This window comes from Alternaria alternata (genome assembly GCF_001642055.1).
Source record: "Alternaria alternata strain SRC1lrK2f unplaced genomic scaffold CC77scaffold_6, whole genome shotgun sequence".
In the NCBI taxonomy this organism is placed as follows: Eukaryota; Fungi; Ascomycota; class Dothideomycetes; order Pleosporales; family Pleosporaceae; genus Alternaria; species Alternaria alternata.
In genome coordinates, this window is record NW_017306195.1 from 294,809 (window position 1) to 310,472 (window position 15,664).

Sequence of the window (15,664 nt, forward strand, 5' to 3'; positions counted from 1 at the left end):
CTCATTCTAGACGCCAGCATGAATCTTCGATGCATCTCAACCTTCTGATCTGCAGCAAGGGCCCTGTCATGGTTGCATCGCACACAACGGCTCACACCGACTCATATCAATTGTCGCTGCCTATGCCAATTCCTATCTTGGTCCAAAATTAACGTGTCTTCACCGCGCTTTTTTCCCACTTGAACAATTTCGCTTCAGCCGCACCGACTAATTTTAGACCGCTTGTTGCTTTCCAGATCCGACACCGGTTCCCAAGGTGTGCCAATAAACTCTCGAGAATCAACACACCATCGCAACGTCTTATCACAGTATTCACGCATCTTGTGCATATGCAGTTCCACATCGCAGAGCAGGTCAGCACTATCGTGTCTATGGCATTCTTTCCGTTAGTGCAGTGCACGAGCGCTAATCAAATAACGACATTGCTTGACAAGCATAACGCAGACATACTAATCATCTTTCTCTTATCGCCATAGTTGCCGTTGCTACCTCAGTACACGGAGAAACGTTTTTTCCACCATCACCATTATACCGAACCCACTTAGAAGTCCAAAATCCCGCCTCTACGAACAAGTGTAGCTTATACTACTAGAACTGCACCAACACAGACACATTAGTTATCACAAAAGGCTCCGAGCATCGCAGCATCGATATTGGCTTCAGATGTCTCGAAACAATACGAGCCAACACCCCTATCCATCTCTGCAGACTTCAGCTCAAAGCCTACCATGGTGTTTCCAACCAGTAACAGTTGGGGCCTGAGTAATCAACACGAGAAGCTAAGCGTTGATGCGTCATACTGACTACGATCGCGAACTACATAACGCGAAGTCATGTGAAAGCGCCTCATTTATCCAGGAAATCTAACTGTTATTGGCTCTGCTTGCGAGGAGTTTCAGCCATCGATAAGGCAGACTTATCATGAGTGCACTCTGAAAGCTCACCGAGAAAGCATCAGCAAAGCCATTGTGAATCAATCTTACAGGCATCTCGTGCGCTTTTCGCTTTGTTCGTTTTCCTTGCGACCATGAGCTATCTTGAGGTACGATGGGTACGGTTACTCACTTATAAGGTAGTATTTATGGCGGTTGTGTTGAAGCTTTATCAAAACTGTGTACTTACTCCTTTTCTACCTGCATTTTATCCGGGACATTGCACATATCGTTGATAGACTTCTGGACTCCTTGACTTTGCTTTCAATATGTCTTTTCCGCCTATTCGATTCGCTCCTTTCCAATTGTCGAGCGCACCTTCATCAAGTCAAGCAAACACGCAACAACCTGCCCAGCAGCCACAGACGCCAGCGACGTCCGGTACATCTGCAAATTCCAACACATCGGAAAACTCTACATCAAATACGGCCAGTTCAGATACGACAGACTCGCAGAATACGAAGTGACCTACAAGGCATATCGCGAAGGCACTGGGCATCTATCCCGCTTTATGCATTACACTGCTTTAACGATTTTCTTTGTTCGCTCCAGAAGGGACCAAAGCAATACAAAGATTGAGTAACGCAACCAACAATTATGTCGAACTGAGGTTGGGATAGAGTTGCTTCTCTTCGTTCGAGATTATGGCGTCAATATAACTGTAGGATCATCAAGTATCATTTCAAGAACCGCTTACATGTCTACTGTGTCCGTTGTTCAGACCTTCCAATCATCAACAGACTCTGACACCAACCCTCAATCCGCCTATAAACTCACTGTACTCCGGATCAACTCGGTATTCATTATGAATTTGACTCATATCCATATCTCCAGATCTCATCTTTAAATCCAGCATGTCTCCAATGTCACCCCACAAAAAAGTAGTTCGTTGAGTTTCTCGGTACCCTGTACCCCCTCATCATAGTGCACGAGCATACATGGGCCCATTACATTTTGTCCGCTCGGTCGTACTTCGCGATTACAAATACGAGGTGCTGTCACTAGCCAGTCACACCCAGATAGCCAATGATATATTGACCGGTCTCTTGCTATTACGTATGCGTTGCCTCGTTCTGGCGTGTAAACACGTACTCGAGTCAGAATTCCCCGACCAGGAAACTATTGCAGCGTGCATACCTGACTGGTTGGATGGTAGGAAGATACTATATTCCATCTGTAATTCTGTACCACAGGATGCGTAGGCATGCTCGTGGGAGGTATAAACTCAATCCCAGACCTCGTCAATAGTTGCGTTACGATCCGGTATTGTGTGGAAATATAGCGCAAATGTATAGAACACCAGCCATCATGAATCAGACTCTCTTAAACTATGCATAACAAACAATCCTTTCGCAACCAAGATCACGAATAACGAGTCGCAAGTTCAGATGCGAACAGATATAGACACATCACAAACAGCTCAAAGATACCCACACCATGCATCTTACTTTTAGTAGACAAAGGCCCAGATATTCTTTTTTCAGTCCTTCCTGAACTCGTTACAAGTGGCAGCTCAGAGGATGACAGCATCTAGACTGTGGAGATTCACAACTAAACAATTGATCTGAAATGTTACATTGAAGAGTACAAAATAAAACAGCACTGCAGCTTTTTGCGAAATGTCATGACCGTCGCGAAACGAACGATAGAAAGACAACCTCCACCCCAAGACAACACATCCCTCCATTGCGACGCCGTGCCATACATACCAAAGTCGAAACTGACACAAGGAAACTATTGTTTGGGTATGTTGTAGTCGTAGGTCCAAAAGTGCATCCTGTTTCAATCCGTCCGTCTTCGCCAATTCATACATCTTCGTCTTCCCTTCCTATCCTCATCATAACATACCCAGTTACTCCCAATCCTTAATACCAGACACTCGCCCAAAAGCCTGAATGTCTCACACCTACCTCTTCTCATCCACCTGCATACCGGCTTCAAGTGCAGCTGGCGTCTTCTCCCTCCGCTCTTGACTCTGACCACCAGCACTGCTCGACTCACCCTGCGGCCTCCGTCCAATACGGGCAAGCCAACTCTCTGCACTCTGTACCGTACCATCAACAACAGTGGTAATCTGACCCATCATATCCAATCCTTCCTTAGCAAACGCCAACATGCGGTTTGCGCCTCTAACCTCATCGCCCCCCGCGTGCTCATTGTTCGCATTGCGACCCGCGAGCTGCCATCTCTGAGGTACAGAGAGTAATTGAGTGCGAACGACTGTCTGGGCGTTTTGCGGGAGAGCACCGCCCGTATAGCGGGAAACCGATTGAACGACGGATTGCAGCGTTTGCCAGATATCAGACGATAGGGCCTTGATACGGTCGGCAATCTTGCGGACTTGGTCGTCTTTGTCCGCGGTGTCGGCAAGGCCCATTTGGGCCATGTTGCCATTGAGTTGCGTCTTCTCATCTTGGCTGCCCGACTGCCTTTGATTGTTGAGGGCGGTTTCGTACTCTTCAAGCACAAGCTTGAGCGCGCGCATGACGGAGTCGATGTGAGTCGTCGCACCGCGAAGGAGGCCAAGGCAAAGCTTCAAGGAGCGTAGGGATGTCTCCGATAGCGCGACACCGAGACCGGAGGTGGTCATGATAAGCTGCGTGGACCAGTTCACGCGCCGATCTTGCGGGGTGTTTGAGCGTTGTTCTGGCGATTTTTGCGACGTGTTCTGTCCAGAGAAGACTGCCTCTTCATAGTTTGGAGAGCGCTGATCATCGTATGCAGGAAGCGACTCGGTGCATGATGATTGTGAACCGCCTCTAGTTCGTGACGCTGCCGCAAGCGCGTCGTCGACATCCATGGCATCGTCTGCCGGACTAGCAATCCTTTGCCTCTTACTTCTGGAACTCTCGCCATCACCTTGCTCGAGGTCGCTGGGTCGTCTGTCTCCCAGGTATCGTCGCAAACTCTTCTCCATGCCTGTCCTTCTACCCACAGATGACACCGTATTGACCATTGGCGATCCAATGTTGCGCTCGATGAGCTCAGCGCCGTATTGGACGAGTCGCGGAGTGTATCCTTTAGTCGTATTATAGGCTGAGATAGAGCCGTTGATACCGCTCCCAAGCCATGGGTGGTTCGACGTGATCAGGGAGAGGAGCGGTTCAGGAGGCTCAGTTGTAGATTCGCGGGCAGAGAGCGTAAGGGATCGTGCTGTCGGCGAGCGAACAAAGTCTGCGATAGTCAGTCAATATGTTACCAGCATCATAGACAGTAACCACAACGGCATGACTACATACCTGGATTCCCGAGTCCACTGAGCGCCTCGGCTGCCAGCCTTACATCGGGATCATCCATACTGACACTTGTCTCCCGCCTGTTCGTGTTCTCGCTGCGCACACTCGCTGTATCCATAGGGCTTCCCATGTCCTCACGCGGTAGGCTCTCTGGCGCTCTTGGGAAAGTCGCATGGTTTGGCATTGGCAACCTGCCCCATTGCGACGCATCGTACTGCGATCGCGGGCTGAATTCTATCGAGTTGTGTGGAGTATGACGCGCTTTGGTGTCGGGCAGGTCCAGGGACTTGATGCCCGGTAGCCTTGCGTGATCAGAGACATGGCTTGGAATATGCGTCGGTACCGAAGGGAGATGCAGCGATTCGGGCTCGTGTTGTGTGTATGCAGGCGGCGGGGCACGCTGGAGTGGTCGTTCCTGCTCCATTGTAGGAGATTCGCAGGAGCGTGACGTTTATAATCCGACCAGCCCTACCCCACGTTTGTCTGGGCGCAAACCACACCCAACTGTATCGCTGCGACTCGTGGTAGAAGTCGTTTCGAGTTACGCTATGTCCGTGAAAGCCGTCGCAATGCCCAATGACGGTGCGGAAGGAGCGTCTCGAAAGGGTATTCTCCTCCGCGGAAGCGTAATCGGACGCCCAAGTGCGAATTCGAGGACGCGATGATGTCGTTCAAGGGGATGCGAGTCGACAGGGACATGTAACACGGAAGAGAAGCTCTGGATGACGGTCGCAAAGAGTGGAATCGTCGCTTATCGCATGGTTGATCGGAAGGCAAGGTTCGAGGGATGACAGCGCGAGACGCCCGGCAGCAAATTGGGGATCACCACAAAGCCGTGATTCTCACATGTCAATCCTATCACATGTCACCAATGATCCACCCAGTCCACGCCACACATGCTTCTTGGCACTCAATTCCGAGCAACCCCATGCACTGTCTAAGCAGCTCAAGCTTCCGTCGTAGTGAGTGCGAAACGGATTGAGACACACTGAGCCTTCTCACAAAAGATTCCGACGCATTGCGACGAGTTGGGGCCATCACGATGGTTCCAGGTCAAGGCTAACGACAGAAGCCGCTACATGGGGCTGCAGCCGATCACTGAGCTTCCGGCACGCTGTCTCCTCTCGCTATTGCACGTGTAATCCGCCTAGGCTTCCCCACATCAGCCCTGTCTTCTTCCGATGCCCGCACACTACACACCTGGAACACAGGAGACGAATCATTGACGATTATGCATTATCTTTCGTTCAAGTATTTGCTACAACGTGCTATACCGCCCATACCAAAGCCAAAGACCAACACCGGAGTTGTCGTAACGCGATCCGACCAACCATGCTCTTACATGCTTTTATCGTAACACGGGGCTACACCAAAGTGTTTATCCCCACACATAGCAATTACAAGAAGATAGAAAATTGTAACCCTCCAGGGTGATGTCGTGCCAAGAACGAATTGCTAAGAAGCCTGGCCAAAAGGTGGCTCCTGTTGACGAGTTATTTCAGGGTCTGGTAGTTGGCACCTAAAATCTTGCAACAGCTGAAGATCATAACACGCTGCGTCAAGTGTGACTGCAGAGTACTTTGACTGCTTCGACGGCAAGGGGGCGTTGGGCATCGTCCAATGCTTCAAAAAGCTCCATCTGCCGCACGGCGCTCCGCAGATCCTCTGGACTGTCGAGCTTATGCCTTGCGGCTGCGGGTCGCACGTCCGTTGGGTGTGCCATTGGGTGAAGCTCCTGTAGCAACACCGTTAGTGGAGACAACACGCGAGGTCGAGAGCCGCCTGCGAGCTTCACCAACAGTCGGCAACTTCTCATCCTTCATCTCAATCAACGCGCTTGTAGCCCTGCGACGGCCCTTGGGCACTGGCTTCTTGTACGTGGCGAAGTAGAAGGCGAGGAAGAGGAACAGGTACGACGTGATGATGCAAATGCCCGAGATAGCAGCAAACTCCTCACCAGCACACTTGCCCATGTTGGGCAGGTGCGGCCAGTAGGTGCTTGTGAAGTAGGTCCACGAGGCAAAGTAGATGAAGCCTGGAGGCGGTCAGTTGCTTTCTTTATGACCCATGCGTGAGCAGGTGGGAAACATACCGATATCGAGAACGAATTGGGTGATCTGGCCAATGGTGATGTACTTCTTCCACCAGATGCGGATGCCTCGCGCGCTCTGGAAGTAGTACCAGTACATGACGACGTGGACAGCCAGGTTGAGAGTGATGACAGGCCATGAGACAGGGGTGTGACCGATGAGCTGGGTGTAGCAGAGGAGAGCGGTCGCGCCATGGTGGTAAGTGTGGAGGAAAGCTGGGCTTGTTAGCAATGCAACCTCGAAGCCAGATTGGTGTACATACTCAATGGCTTCTTCTTCAGGAACAAGAAGCAGGTGTCGATCAACTCCAAAAACTTGGTGAGGTAGTTAAGCTGTGCTTGTCAGTCGAATTCTCAAGCAGCATGCAACGTAAGCACTTACGTAGTAGAGAATGACCAGCTTGTCGGTCCATCCACCCTCGTGGTCACAGATGGCGAAGAAAAGACCCTTCCTGGCAACCGTGGGGATCAGTTGCTCAGCGAAAAGGAGCAATAGAGTGCCGCTGATTGCCGTGAGGTAAAAGTTGTGCACCTTGAAGAGGAAGTTGAGCTTGAAGGGCTCACGGTTGCGCATAAGCTCCCGTCCACCAAAGATTGTAATGTAGTATGCGATCAGCGTCACGACGCAGACCTTGAAAGTCGAAAGCGGTGTCTCTCCTTGTACGAATCGGAAATCCTGGGGCTTGTAGCCCGCGATGGGCTCGAAGCACTTCTCGAAGATGGGCCATAGTGCCAGGCCGAAGGGACGGTCGAGCGTCGGCGCGCCGATTTCAAGCCAATCTGGGTTACCCATTGTGTGCGTGTATGATTATGGGTTTCGATGAGGTCGGTGTTGTGTTGTTCGGAAGCCCTGGTCGGAAGGATTTAAAGGGTTGAGCCTAGTCCAGGAACTAGGTAAACAAGGGAAACGTGGAGAAGAAGAGCTGGCAACCGCGACCAAGCAAGGGCGAAGCGTAAAGGAGTGACGAGAAAATGTGAAGAAGTAAATCTCACACTGAGGTGAATGAAGGTGATGCGCAAAAGGTTATGAAGGGCCAGCAATTGTTTTCTGGCTGCGCCGGAAAGGAGGTCGGAAATGACTGCTGGGGTCTTCCGCCTCTCCCGCAGATGGGCCCAACGCGCCGTTGCACGTCCAAATTACGACACATTGCAGACCGAGGCGAATTGCATGTTTGCTATTGGCTACACTACTGTATTGCTCTCCTTTTACATTCGTCTTACTGCTGGCGGGCGCTGGACTATCTTGGCCAGATTTTGCAACCACCACGCTAGATCCAGATAGCATGGATTCGCGCGCAGCTGGCGTACGAACATGTAATTCAGCCTGCTTCGAAGATGTTCAGCATGTGATTTGAATGACCTCGACCTCACTCGCTGTTGCTATGTTACGATGCAAAATGCTTCTCCAAATGTCAACACCAATTCGGCAGGCTTGGCGCTCCGAAAGCCGAGAACCCCCTTGAGGCTAGTTTGATCTTCGAAAGCGAGTCGGATGGAAAACTATGCGGCTCCCCGTGTGCAGATAGTACGGCTTGAGAAGATGGGGATCCCTTGCAACCTTTCCAGCGCGCATGGATCAAGGCGAACAGAATGAATGGTGATGCTTTCTGTGGAAATAAGCATATAGCAATGGGCTCACGATTACTTATCAGCGTAGTCTGCCATATCTCCTCTCTTTTGTCTTTCTTCGTTGATTCGCTTTCACATACACAAAGGGGGCATCTTCAAAAATTCTTTATATTCCGCGTCTATCAGTATGAAGAAATTCCTATCCAGTCATCTTCCACAGAAAACGTCATCCGGAACACCACGTGAAACGTCCATGTTGTTTTGGGAAGAACCAAAGAAACCGCGACGCTTTGATGCCAGATAAAACCACATTGATATCGCAACTACAGTCCAGCCCGCAACAGGCTAGCAATGAATCAAGACGACAAAAAGAGAAGAGAAGATATGCTCCCCAGAATCAAGACCTAATGACCCGAGTGATTGTGCCTCCAGAATTCGACCTTGCACGACCATTTGGTGCGCGTGACGAGGCGGCGTGGCCAGAAGAAGAGTTAGGGCGACTGTTGCTACGCGGTCGACCAGCCGAGCGGCGAGCACTTGACGAAACGTGGTGCTCCCCTTGCGAAGTATGATGCCGTCGCTACAAAAGCGCAAAGCACAAACACGTCAGATCCACCTGAATCGAAATGCAAGTCTTGGACAACAAGGAAGAGAACCTAGGAGTCTAGGAATAGAATTAAGAGTACATCGATTCGGCCACAGAGAATGCTCATCCAGAGTTCTAGGGACTTAAGAATCAACGTACCGAGGTTTGGCTGCCTTGACGCTCATACTCCTTCGGCCGCCTCTCTCTCGATGCTGTTCCGTCGTCCTGTAGGCGGAGGTTCTCCAATCGTGACTCCGAGTCGTCCATGCGCATCGGATCGACGGCTGATTTCTCTGCCGTACCGTTTGAACGTGATTCGGCAAGCTTGGCAAGCTTATCCCAGCGATCCTGTCGACTTTGCTGTCTTTGAGTAGCATTGTTTTGTGACTCGGCGTAATCGTGTGAGCAGTCATCGAAGAGTTGAGGGTTCACTTCCATGAATAGCTTCATGGCATTGTACACCATACCATGGATTGTTCTGAATGCACAGTCAGCAAGCAAGTAGTCTCACCAGAGTGCATATACGTACCGGTTCCAGTGACCCTTCGAGTTTTCGTACAGCGGGGCGAACATAATGGGCAAGATGACTTCGACGTTGTCGCTAACAAGGTTGCAGAAGTACTCGTTGTTCCAGAAGTACAATGCTCTCTCGGCGACCTGGAAGTGAGGACTGGCGACAGATTTGGCTAACTGGTTGAATAGCGGCTCTTGTACCTTTGCGAACTCGGCGGGGTCCATAACCTCGAAGATGTCCTCGACCTCGTTCAGGAACATGACCTCTTTGGTACTGTTCACCTTTGGCCAATATCGGAGAAGACCCAAAACAACCTGAACGTGTAAGCCTAGCCTATTGGATCTGGCGTATGTTCCTACCTCTTCTGTTAATGCCGCGTCCTTTTCCAAGAACTGGACAATGCAATACGCCAATTGTGGATGGTACATGCTCAGACTCTTGACTTTGTGAAGCGGAATAAGCACCCTAGTGAGGAACAGCTTGTGCTCTTCCTTCAATGGCAGAGCAAAACCGTTAATTATAGAACCGAGAATTTCGAGAAGCTCGGCGATACCGTTGAAGCGTTCTGTCTCGTAAATAAATTGGAAAAAGACGTTGTTGATGGAACGGCGGATGTAGGACCGGAGGTTGAGGAATTTGCCGTAAATGCGATGGAGTGTGGTCTTCAAGAAGTCGCGCTCTCTGGGGTCTTCGGAATCGAAAAGCTCAAGCAGCTGCTCACGTTAGCCAGATGATACCAAGCAGATGACAAGATACGTACGTTGAGCACGAAACTGTGGTCTATGTACGCTTTGGCAATGTTTGTGTTGAAGTCCTGACTTTCGATGAATCGAAGGAAGAACTCGTAAACGACCTGTATGTGCGGCCACGCCACTTCCAGCACCGGCTCGTCTTCTTCTGGATCAAAGGCCTCGCCTTGGGGGTTCATCGGGGGTGGGATGGGTCGGAACAGGTTCTTTGCAAACATCTCGACGACGCGAGGGTACATCTTCTCGGTGATGACCTGGCGGTTGTTGGCAACATAGTCGAGCAGCTCGTGCAGGGCCAGACGCTTGATCTCCTTTGATTTCATATCGCCACTAGCATCGTTGAAGTCGAAGATGATGTTGCATTGGTCGATCTTCTGCATGAAGAGTTCCTCCCTCTTGTTCGGGGGCACCTCGTGAAAACCAGGAAGCTTTTCCAGTTCACGCTGGCGCTGGTCTGAGATGTCGAAGCGCGACGAGTGTTGCCTCTTCGGAGTTCTCATGCCCTCGATGTTGTCCTTGGGCGTCGCTTGAAGACGGTCGAATATTCCCGACTTCTGACCCGCCTTGGGCGGCGCAAGATCTCCGGGCATCGTCTCGGCCGCGCCAGGAGGAGGTGGATGCTGAAGTATTGATTAGCCTACCGAAAATGTGTCTATGGATGCGCAAGTACTCACAGGCGCGCTTGGGCTGATGACGACGCTGGGTGCAAGGGGCTGCCCCAACCTAGAGGGCGTGCCTGGACCAGCAGCGCCGGCATTACCAGCAACACCGGGACTCATCACGCCCTGTCCACCAAAAGATTGAGGTCCACCCGCAAGCGAACCCGACGAAGGCTGCGGGTTCTGTTGTAGCGACCCAATGTTGGAGGAAGCGCCGTCGGCGGCGGGCTGGCTCTTGCTTCGCGCATCGGTGAGCTGTGTCTGCGACGAGGAAGGCGTGGCCTGAGCAGAGCCCGAGGGCGAGTTGGAGGCAGCCAGCGACGGCGAAGCAGTTCCAGAAGACGAGTCCTTCTTCTTAGATGACTTGCTATCCTTGCTTCGAGAGAGCTGTTCGGACTAGATATGTTAGCCTCCGCGCATAGAGAGGGGTAAGGCGGTGCGGTGTGCTGCCAGGGTCCACTGGGAGGACGGGCAACTTACGACCCTTTGCCTAAAGCCCTTCATGGTTGGTGAAATGCGCCCACGGCCAGGTTAAGCGCTGCGGAGGTCTTGTAGAGACGGGCGTCCGAGATGGAGGCTGGCCTCGGGGCGTTTGGGGACAGGTCGCAATTCAAGAGCGCCAATGGGGGACTAGATTGCTGGCGCACACACGGTGGATCGGACACAGGAGAGCGTAGGGCTCAGGTCGACATGGAGGAGAGACGCGTGAGGTAATAGAGGGTGGCTAGTGTAGCCGTCTAGGATGGTGCACGGGGAGTCGGTGGAGGGAGGAGCTTCGCGAGGGGGTCGTCAGACGGCAGCTGGGGCCCTAACAACTTGCGGGTGACGTGTGGGCGCTTTGTCTAAGGGAAAGGCGTTTCTTCTAGAGCTGGAGAGACAAGTCGGAGCAGGTCGTCAACTGACAACTCAGGGCTGCTGCCAGACAGACAGCGTCGAGTGATTCGCGCTAGCCGTCCCGTAGGCGAGGCCGTGCGTTTTTGGCCAAAAGCAGCCCCGCCGCAGCCGTCACGACATGATACCTGCGATTGTGAAGTAGCAGATGCTGAGTGTGAAGGATTGAGTGCGCAAGCAGGAGGCAAGAGACTATGCAGCTACTTGGGCAGACGTAGACTCGTATGATCTGATCTAGTACTCCAGCAGAGGCATCACCAGATCGATCCCTGTCTCGATTGAGAAGCTGCGACGGGCCTCTCACTTGGTCAGGGTCTGCAAGAATCGTATCTTATACACCACAGCCATAGCCACTGCAGTCTGCGCTTACAGATAAGCACAAACTACTGAACGAGCATCGTGCTGCAGGCTCCCGTGACTATAACCACGAGAGATTCTCGAGCTCCAGACCCTTCGCTGTGTAGTACAACATGGACAACGCTACATCGACCACGGAAAACCAGCATGCGCCATGGCTACCGATCCCGTCACGTGCCGTCTCAGTCGTCGAACACCCGGCCATCGTCAAAAACGTTGACAAAGGCATTACCTCATTAGGTGGGCCTGTCAAACTGAGCAAGGTCAGCGGAGATAGCAGTGCCTACCGCTTTGGGAGAAACTAACAATCGCCTCAGGGCTTGCGATCTCGATTGGAAACCACGACCAACGCCGAGGGTGACGATGAGCTCAAGAAACTCATATCCGTCTCGTTGCGCCCAGACGATCCCTTCGCCAAGCGTTTGCTGTCTACACCTGTGAGGACGAACAACCTCCTGCTCAAAGTAACAGTGCCAAAGCGAACGGGACGCAAACGAAAGCGCGGAACCTCAGGTCCTTTTCTTTCTGAAGACGAAGTAGGCAGCCATGGCAATGGAGTCTCAAACGGTAGTACTACAGTCAATAAGACGTACGTGGATGCATCAACCATCTACAGGAGTTTGCAAGACAATGCCTCAACATACAAAGTCACTCTGGCAGGGGTCGTGGATGAGACCCATCGATTTCGAAGTGCGCCAACACCATCCACCTCAAATATAACAACGACTGACTGATCTTTAGATATGCCTGACTTGCAATGTGCTGCTTCTCATAACAAGATCATGGTTGGCCTCCGAGACCATGTTCTACCAAAACGATGTAAGTCCGACCCAGCTGTTCTCCGAACACTACTGATCCTATCCTAGACGAACAGCTGAAAAAGTACAATGTGAACACTGCGGCCGGTGCAGACCTTACGGAAAGCGTCGGACCGTCTCCAGAGTTCATACAGATGCCCATCGCTTTCAACTATCGGTTCCAGCAAAATGCCAATGTCAAGTACACCGACCAAGGTGTGGTCAACATACAGAGAAGCTTGGCCTATAATGCATACACGATCGTTAAGCCCACCGATGAGCACGTACCGACAGGACCACGACCAGGTCTCCCAGCAGAGAGAGATCTTACGCCTTACATGCAGTCACTGATAGCTAACATTCGAGCTTTACTTTTACAAAGACCTATCGTTACCCGCCAGCTACTATACAACAGACTCGGCTGGGACAAGCGAACAAAGCTTCGGCAAGCAGCCATATATTGCGGATACTTCTTCGAAAGTGGACCCTGGCGAGAGGCTCTGATACGATGGGGTGTCGACCCTCGCAAAGACCCTGAATATCGAAAATACCAGACTGTGTCATTCCTGTCTTACATCAAGTCAGGCACGTCCAAGCACCGCGCTGTCTTCGATCAACATGTTATGAAACTGGCAAAGATGGCTCCAGAAGAGCTAGAGTCTGAGCACACTTTTGACGGCTTCAATGTCTCGCAGACAGGCAATCTCTTCCAATTCTGTGACATTACCGACCCCCTCATTGCGAAGATACTAGCCACAAAAAACATCCGAACAACTTGTGCACCGACATTCCAAGGATGGTATCACGTTGGGACATGGGCCAAAGCCACGGTAATTTTGAAGGACAAAATGAACACCATCATCGGTGGTGACAAGCCTGATGATAGGATCTACCAGCGTATCGTCACTTGGCCTGAGTTGTGGGATGACAGGGACATGGCTGCCCAGTATAAGGGTGAGATTGACGACCGTCAGTTACACCACGAGAAGAGGAGGGAACATCAGGTAATGCACAATGTGCGCTGGGCTGCAAGAAACCCTCGTTATGCTTTTGAAAAGATGGAAGCACGTGACGAGCAGGAAAAAGAGACCGAAGAGGAGCAGGAGCCAGAGAACGTTGATGTTCCTGAGGACATGACAGAAGATCCTGTTCAGCCCGACACTATTTTGAACGCAGATATCGGAGAGGCAGAGGATGAAGAAGATGACCAAGACGGGGAAGCAGATGAAGATGATGACATGCAAGTCGATAACAGGGACGAAAACGTCTATAGTAGTTCGGACGTGGATGATGATGATGATGACAGTGACAGCCCAGTGGTGTCTGTACGAGCGGCATCAGAAGGACCGGTTCCATTTGGCGGCTACTACAAGGTGTGAAGTGGCTAGAGATCCTGTGGTACTGAGGAGGCTGGGGTTCAACAGCCGCAATTTCTGCATTCATGACTGTGCTCTTATCTGGCTACATTTGTCTCACAGATGGATAGCCCGAGGTAAAGACTTGTTGCGGAAATCCGTAGGCGTATGTTGCGCATCGCTCGCGAACCAACAAACCCTATATAAAAAATAGATCAAAATTACAGATCAGTCTTCTATATGAGCGAAGCTCAGCATTGCTGGAGTAGACGGTGAGGTCAAGCGCAACTATGCCGTCGGTCTCTGGAATGGGTGCGACCCACTAATATGCTTGGCTTTGGCGCAACTCGGATCGCCTGAGCTTTCGTTTTCCGTAACCTCACGCGAAATCGCACCACCGACACCACCACCCATCGACACATTACCGGCTACGCACGCCCAGTAGCCCCGAAATCACCTCCCGTAGCTTGCCATCAGCTCTTTCAATCACAACATGTCCTTCGCTCGCGCCGCGTCGAAGGTCAGCCGAGTGGGCGTACGAGTCCCGGCCTACCGAGCAACCCCCGTTGCGTTGAACACCCAGCGTGCTTTCTCGCAGTCGGCTATCCGCAAGAGCGATGCGCATGCCGAGGAGACCTTTGAAGAGTTCACGGCCAGGTACGACAGATCCAAGGAGGGGCTATAGAGTCGGGCAGGCATGGAGTCATGCAGGAATGATGGAGAGCCATTGAGCGCCATTGGTATTACCAGAAGCTGCAGTGCTGACTTGTGTTTCTCCAATACAGGTACGAGAAGGAATTCGAGAAGGTGAACGACGTTTTCGAGCTTCAGGTATGTTTGTTGTGTCTACGAAGTGTCCCGCACCGGTATCACCCGATGTGCCTTGGGCAGTTGTAGACTGGCGCGAAGAGGACCAACGAGCTGACAATCGCTAGCGAAACCTGAACAACTGCTTCGCCTACGATCTCGTTCCTTCAACCACCGTCATCACCGCCGCTCTCCGCGCTGCCAGGCGTGTCAACGACTTCCCCTCCGCTGTCCGTGTTTTCGAGGGTACGTTATCTGCTATACCCCCCATACGTCAGCCCTGGAATTTTTTATTGCAAAAAGGAACCAAGCAGATTCCGAAATGCGACGCTACTTTGGCATTGGACAAACCCTGAGATATTGATTACTAACATACGTCACAGGTATCAAATTCAAGGTCGAGAACAAGGGTCAATATGCAGAGTACCTCCAGGAGCTTGAGCCCATACGTGAGGAGCTCGGCATCCCTCTCAAGGAGGCCATGTACCCCGATGAGAAGTAGAGAAAGAGGTTGAGGCTGCGCATATCCGCTTTCCCCATGTTCCTACTCCACATCTTGACATCGAATACCATGGTGCGGCTCTCCAACAATGTAAATGTCAACACTTCAGTTTTCTTCTCTTAGATGGAAAGGCCGGACGAGGACGTGCGGCCTTGTAAACATATGTGATGTTTCTCCTTTGCATACATGATTACGTCAAACCGCTTATGACTGGGGTTTTGGTGGTAAGCGAGGCGACGGCAAGTAGATGGATAAGAGTACATCGTTTTGAAGCTCAAGCCGAGTGTGATGTTGTGTGAAGTCTCGGGTGCAGTGAACTTACAGACTGCCCCTTTGCCGCCCCTGTGTCGTGCGTCCAGGTGAACATGCTAGAAGACATTTGTGTCACTGTTACACGTTGTCAACCCTGAGAAGATGGTCATAACATGAGTAAGAGTCAAGGATGCAGAAGCCACCAATGTAGTGGTGCTGTCCACATTCGATGCGATCGGAGGAGAGCCAAGTCTGCCGCAATATATCAGGAAAATAGAACATACTATCTGGAATCTAGTGTGAACAGTTGACCGTTCGACAGGTACCGGACATGGTTCTTTGGACGCCGATGTCGCTAATCTGCATGAG

At 51.4% G+C, this 15,664-nt stretch overlaps 7 protein-coding genes across 7 annotated transcripts; 3 read left to right on the top strand and 4 right to left on the bottom strand.

Moving 5' to 3' along the window:
* Positions 1–1,143: 1,143 nt before the first annotated feature.
* Positions 1,144–1,660, top strand: CC77DRAFT_1018461 (hypothetical protein). The gene is made up of 2 exons (XM_018524628.1): positions 1,144–1,562; positions 1,630–1,660. The coding sequence occupies exon 1, from the start codon at positions 1,202–1,204 to the stop codon at positions 1,397–1,399; it is 198 nt and encodes a 65-aa protein (XP_018387857.1). The 5' UTR covers positions 1,144–1,201; the 3' UTR covers positions 1,400–1,562; positions 1,630–1,660.
* Positions 1,661–2,289: 629 nt separating this feature from the next.
* On the bottom strand, positions 2,290–2,879 carry CC77DRAFT_729889 (hypothetical protein). Its single transcript, XM_018532954.1, has one exon. It carries the CDS (start codon positions 2,743–2,745, stop codon positions 2,446–2,448), a length of 300 nt encoding a protein of 99 aa, XP_018387858.1. The 5' UTR covers positions 2,746–2,879; the 3' UTR covers positions 2,290–2,445.
* On the bottom strand, positions 2,651–4,715 carry CC77DRAFT_729846 (Opi1-domain-containing protein). The gene is made up of 2 exons (XM_018532953.1): positions 4,172–4,715; positions 2,651–4,106 (listed from the first exon to the last, which is right to left on the bottom strand). The coding sequence occupies exons 1-2, from the start codon at positions 4,590–4,592 to the stop codon at positions 2,839–2,841; spliced, it is 1,689 nt and encodes a 562-aa protein (XP_018387859.1). The 5' UTR covers positions 4,593–4,715; the 3' UTR covers positions 2,651–2,838.
* Positions 4,716–5,847: 1,132 nt separating this feature from the next.
* On the bottom strand, positions 5,848–7,050 carry CC77DRAFT_1059342 (elongation of fatty acids protein 3; the record flags this gene model as incomplete). Its single annotated transcript, XM_018528226.1, has 4 exons — positions 5,848–6,203; positions 6,261–6,473; positions 6,521–6,590; positions 6,640–7,050. The coding sequence occupies 4 exons, from the start codon at positions 7,048–7,050 to the stop codon at positions 5,848–5,850; spliced, it is 1,050 nt and encodes a 349-aa protein (XP_018387860.1).
* A 1,512-nt stretch (positions 7,051–8,562) lies between these two features.
* CC77DRAFT_930984 (protein phosphatase 2A regulatory B subunit) lies at positions 8,563–10,838 on the bottom strand (the record flags this gene model as incomplete). The annotated part of the gene is made up of 6 exons (XM_018534193.1): positions 8,563–8,890; positions 8,942–9,240; positions 9,286–9,639; positions 9,687–10,295; positions 10,350–10,730; positions 10,815–10,838. 6 exons carry the CDS (start codon positions 10,836–10,838, stop codon positions 8,563–8,565), a joined length of 1,995 nt encoding a protein of 664 aa, XP_018387861.1.
* Positions 10,839–11,630: 792 nt separating this feature from the next.
* On the top strand, positions 11,631–14,022 carry CC77DRAFT_1048500 (hypothetical protein). The gene is made up of 4 exons (XM_018527536.1): positions 11,631–11,845; positions 11,900–12,272; positions 12,324–12,401; positions 12,449–14,022. Exons 1-4 carry the CDS (start codon positions 11,696–11,698, stop codon positions 13,756–13,758), a joined length of 1,911 nt encoding a protein of 636 aa, XP_018387862.1. The 5' UTR covers positions 11,631–11,695; the 3' UTR covers positions 13,759–14,022.
* A 128-nt stretch (positions 14,023–14,150) lies between these two features.
* CC77DRAFT_1018465 (cytochrome c oxidase subunit VI) lies at positions 14,151–15,320 on the top strand. The gene is made up of 4 exons (XM_018524629.1): positions 14,151–14,391; positions 14,520–14,565; positions 14,670–14,787; positions 14,925–15,320. Exons 1-4 carry the CDS (start codon positions 14,228–14,230, stop codon positions 15,041–15,043), a joined length of 447 nt encoding a protein of 148 aa, XP_018387863.1. The 5' UTR covers positions 14,151–14,227; the 3' UTR covers positions 15,044–15,320.
* Positions 15,321–15,664: the final 344 nt, after the last annotated feature.

What these genes read in the sequence shown, in the direction of transcription:
- CC77DRAFT_1018461 (XM_018524628.1), top strand. Translation starts at nt 1,202, where the DNA reads ATGTCTTTTCCGCCTATTCGATTCGCTCCTTTCCAATTGTCGAGCGCA.
- CC77DRAFT_729889 (XM_018532954.1), bottom strand. Translation starts at nt 2,745, where the DNA reads ATGTATGAATTGGCGAAGACGGACGGATTGAAACAGGATGCACTTTTG.
- CC77DRAFT_729846 (XM_018532953.1), bottom strand. Translation starts at nt 4,592, where the DNA reads ATGGAGCAGGAACGACCACTCCAGCGTGCCCCGCCGCCTGCATACACA. An exon ending in CAGTGGACTCGGGAATCCAG is followed by an intron (nt 4,107 to 4,171) that starts GTATGTAGTCAT and finishes TGACTATCGCAG; the next exon opens with ACTTTGTTCGCTCGCCGACA.
- CC77DRAFT_1048500 (XM_018527536.1), top strand. Translation starts at nt 11,696, where the DNA reads ATGGACAACGCTACATCGACCACGGAAAACCAGCATGCGCCATGGCTA. An exon ending in GGCCTGTCAAACTGAGCAAG is followed by an intron (nt 11,846 to 11,899) that starts GTCAGCGGAGAT and finishes CAATCGCCTCAG; the next exon opens with GGCTTGCGATCTCGATTGGA. An exon ending in TGAGACCCATCGATTTCGAA is followed by an intron (nt 12,273 to 12,323) that starts GTGCGCCAACAC and finishes ACTGATCTTTAG; the next exon opens with ATATGCCTGACTTGCAATGT.
- CC77DRAFT_1018465 (XM_018524629.1), top strand. Translation starts at nt 14,228, where the DNA reads ATGTCCTTCGCTCGCGCCGCGTCGAAGGTCAGCCGAGTGGGCGTACGA. An exon ending in TTTGAAGAGTTCACGGCCAG is followed by an intron (nt 14,392 to 14,519) that starts GTACGACAGATC and finishes TCTCCAATACAG; the next exon opens with GTACGAGAAGGAATTCGAGA. An exon ending in ACGACGTTTTCGAGCTTCAG is followed by an intron (nt 14,566 to 14,669) that starts GTATGTTTGTTG and finishes GACAATCGCTAG; the next exon opens with CGAAACCTGAACAACTGCTT.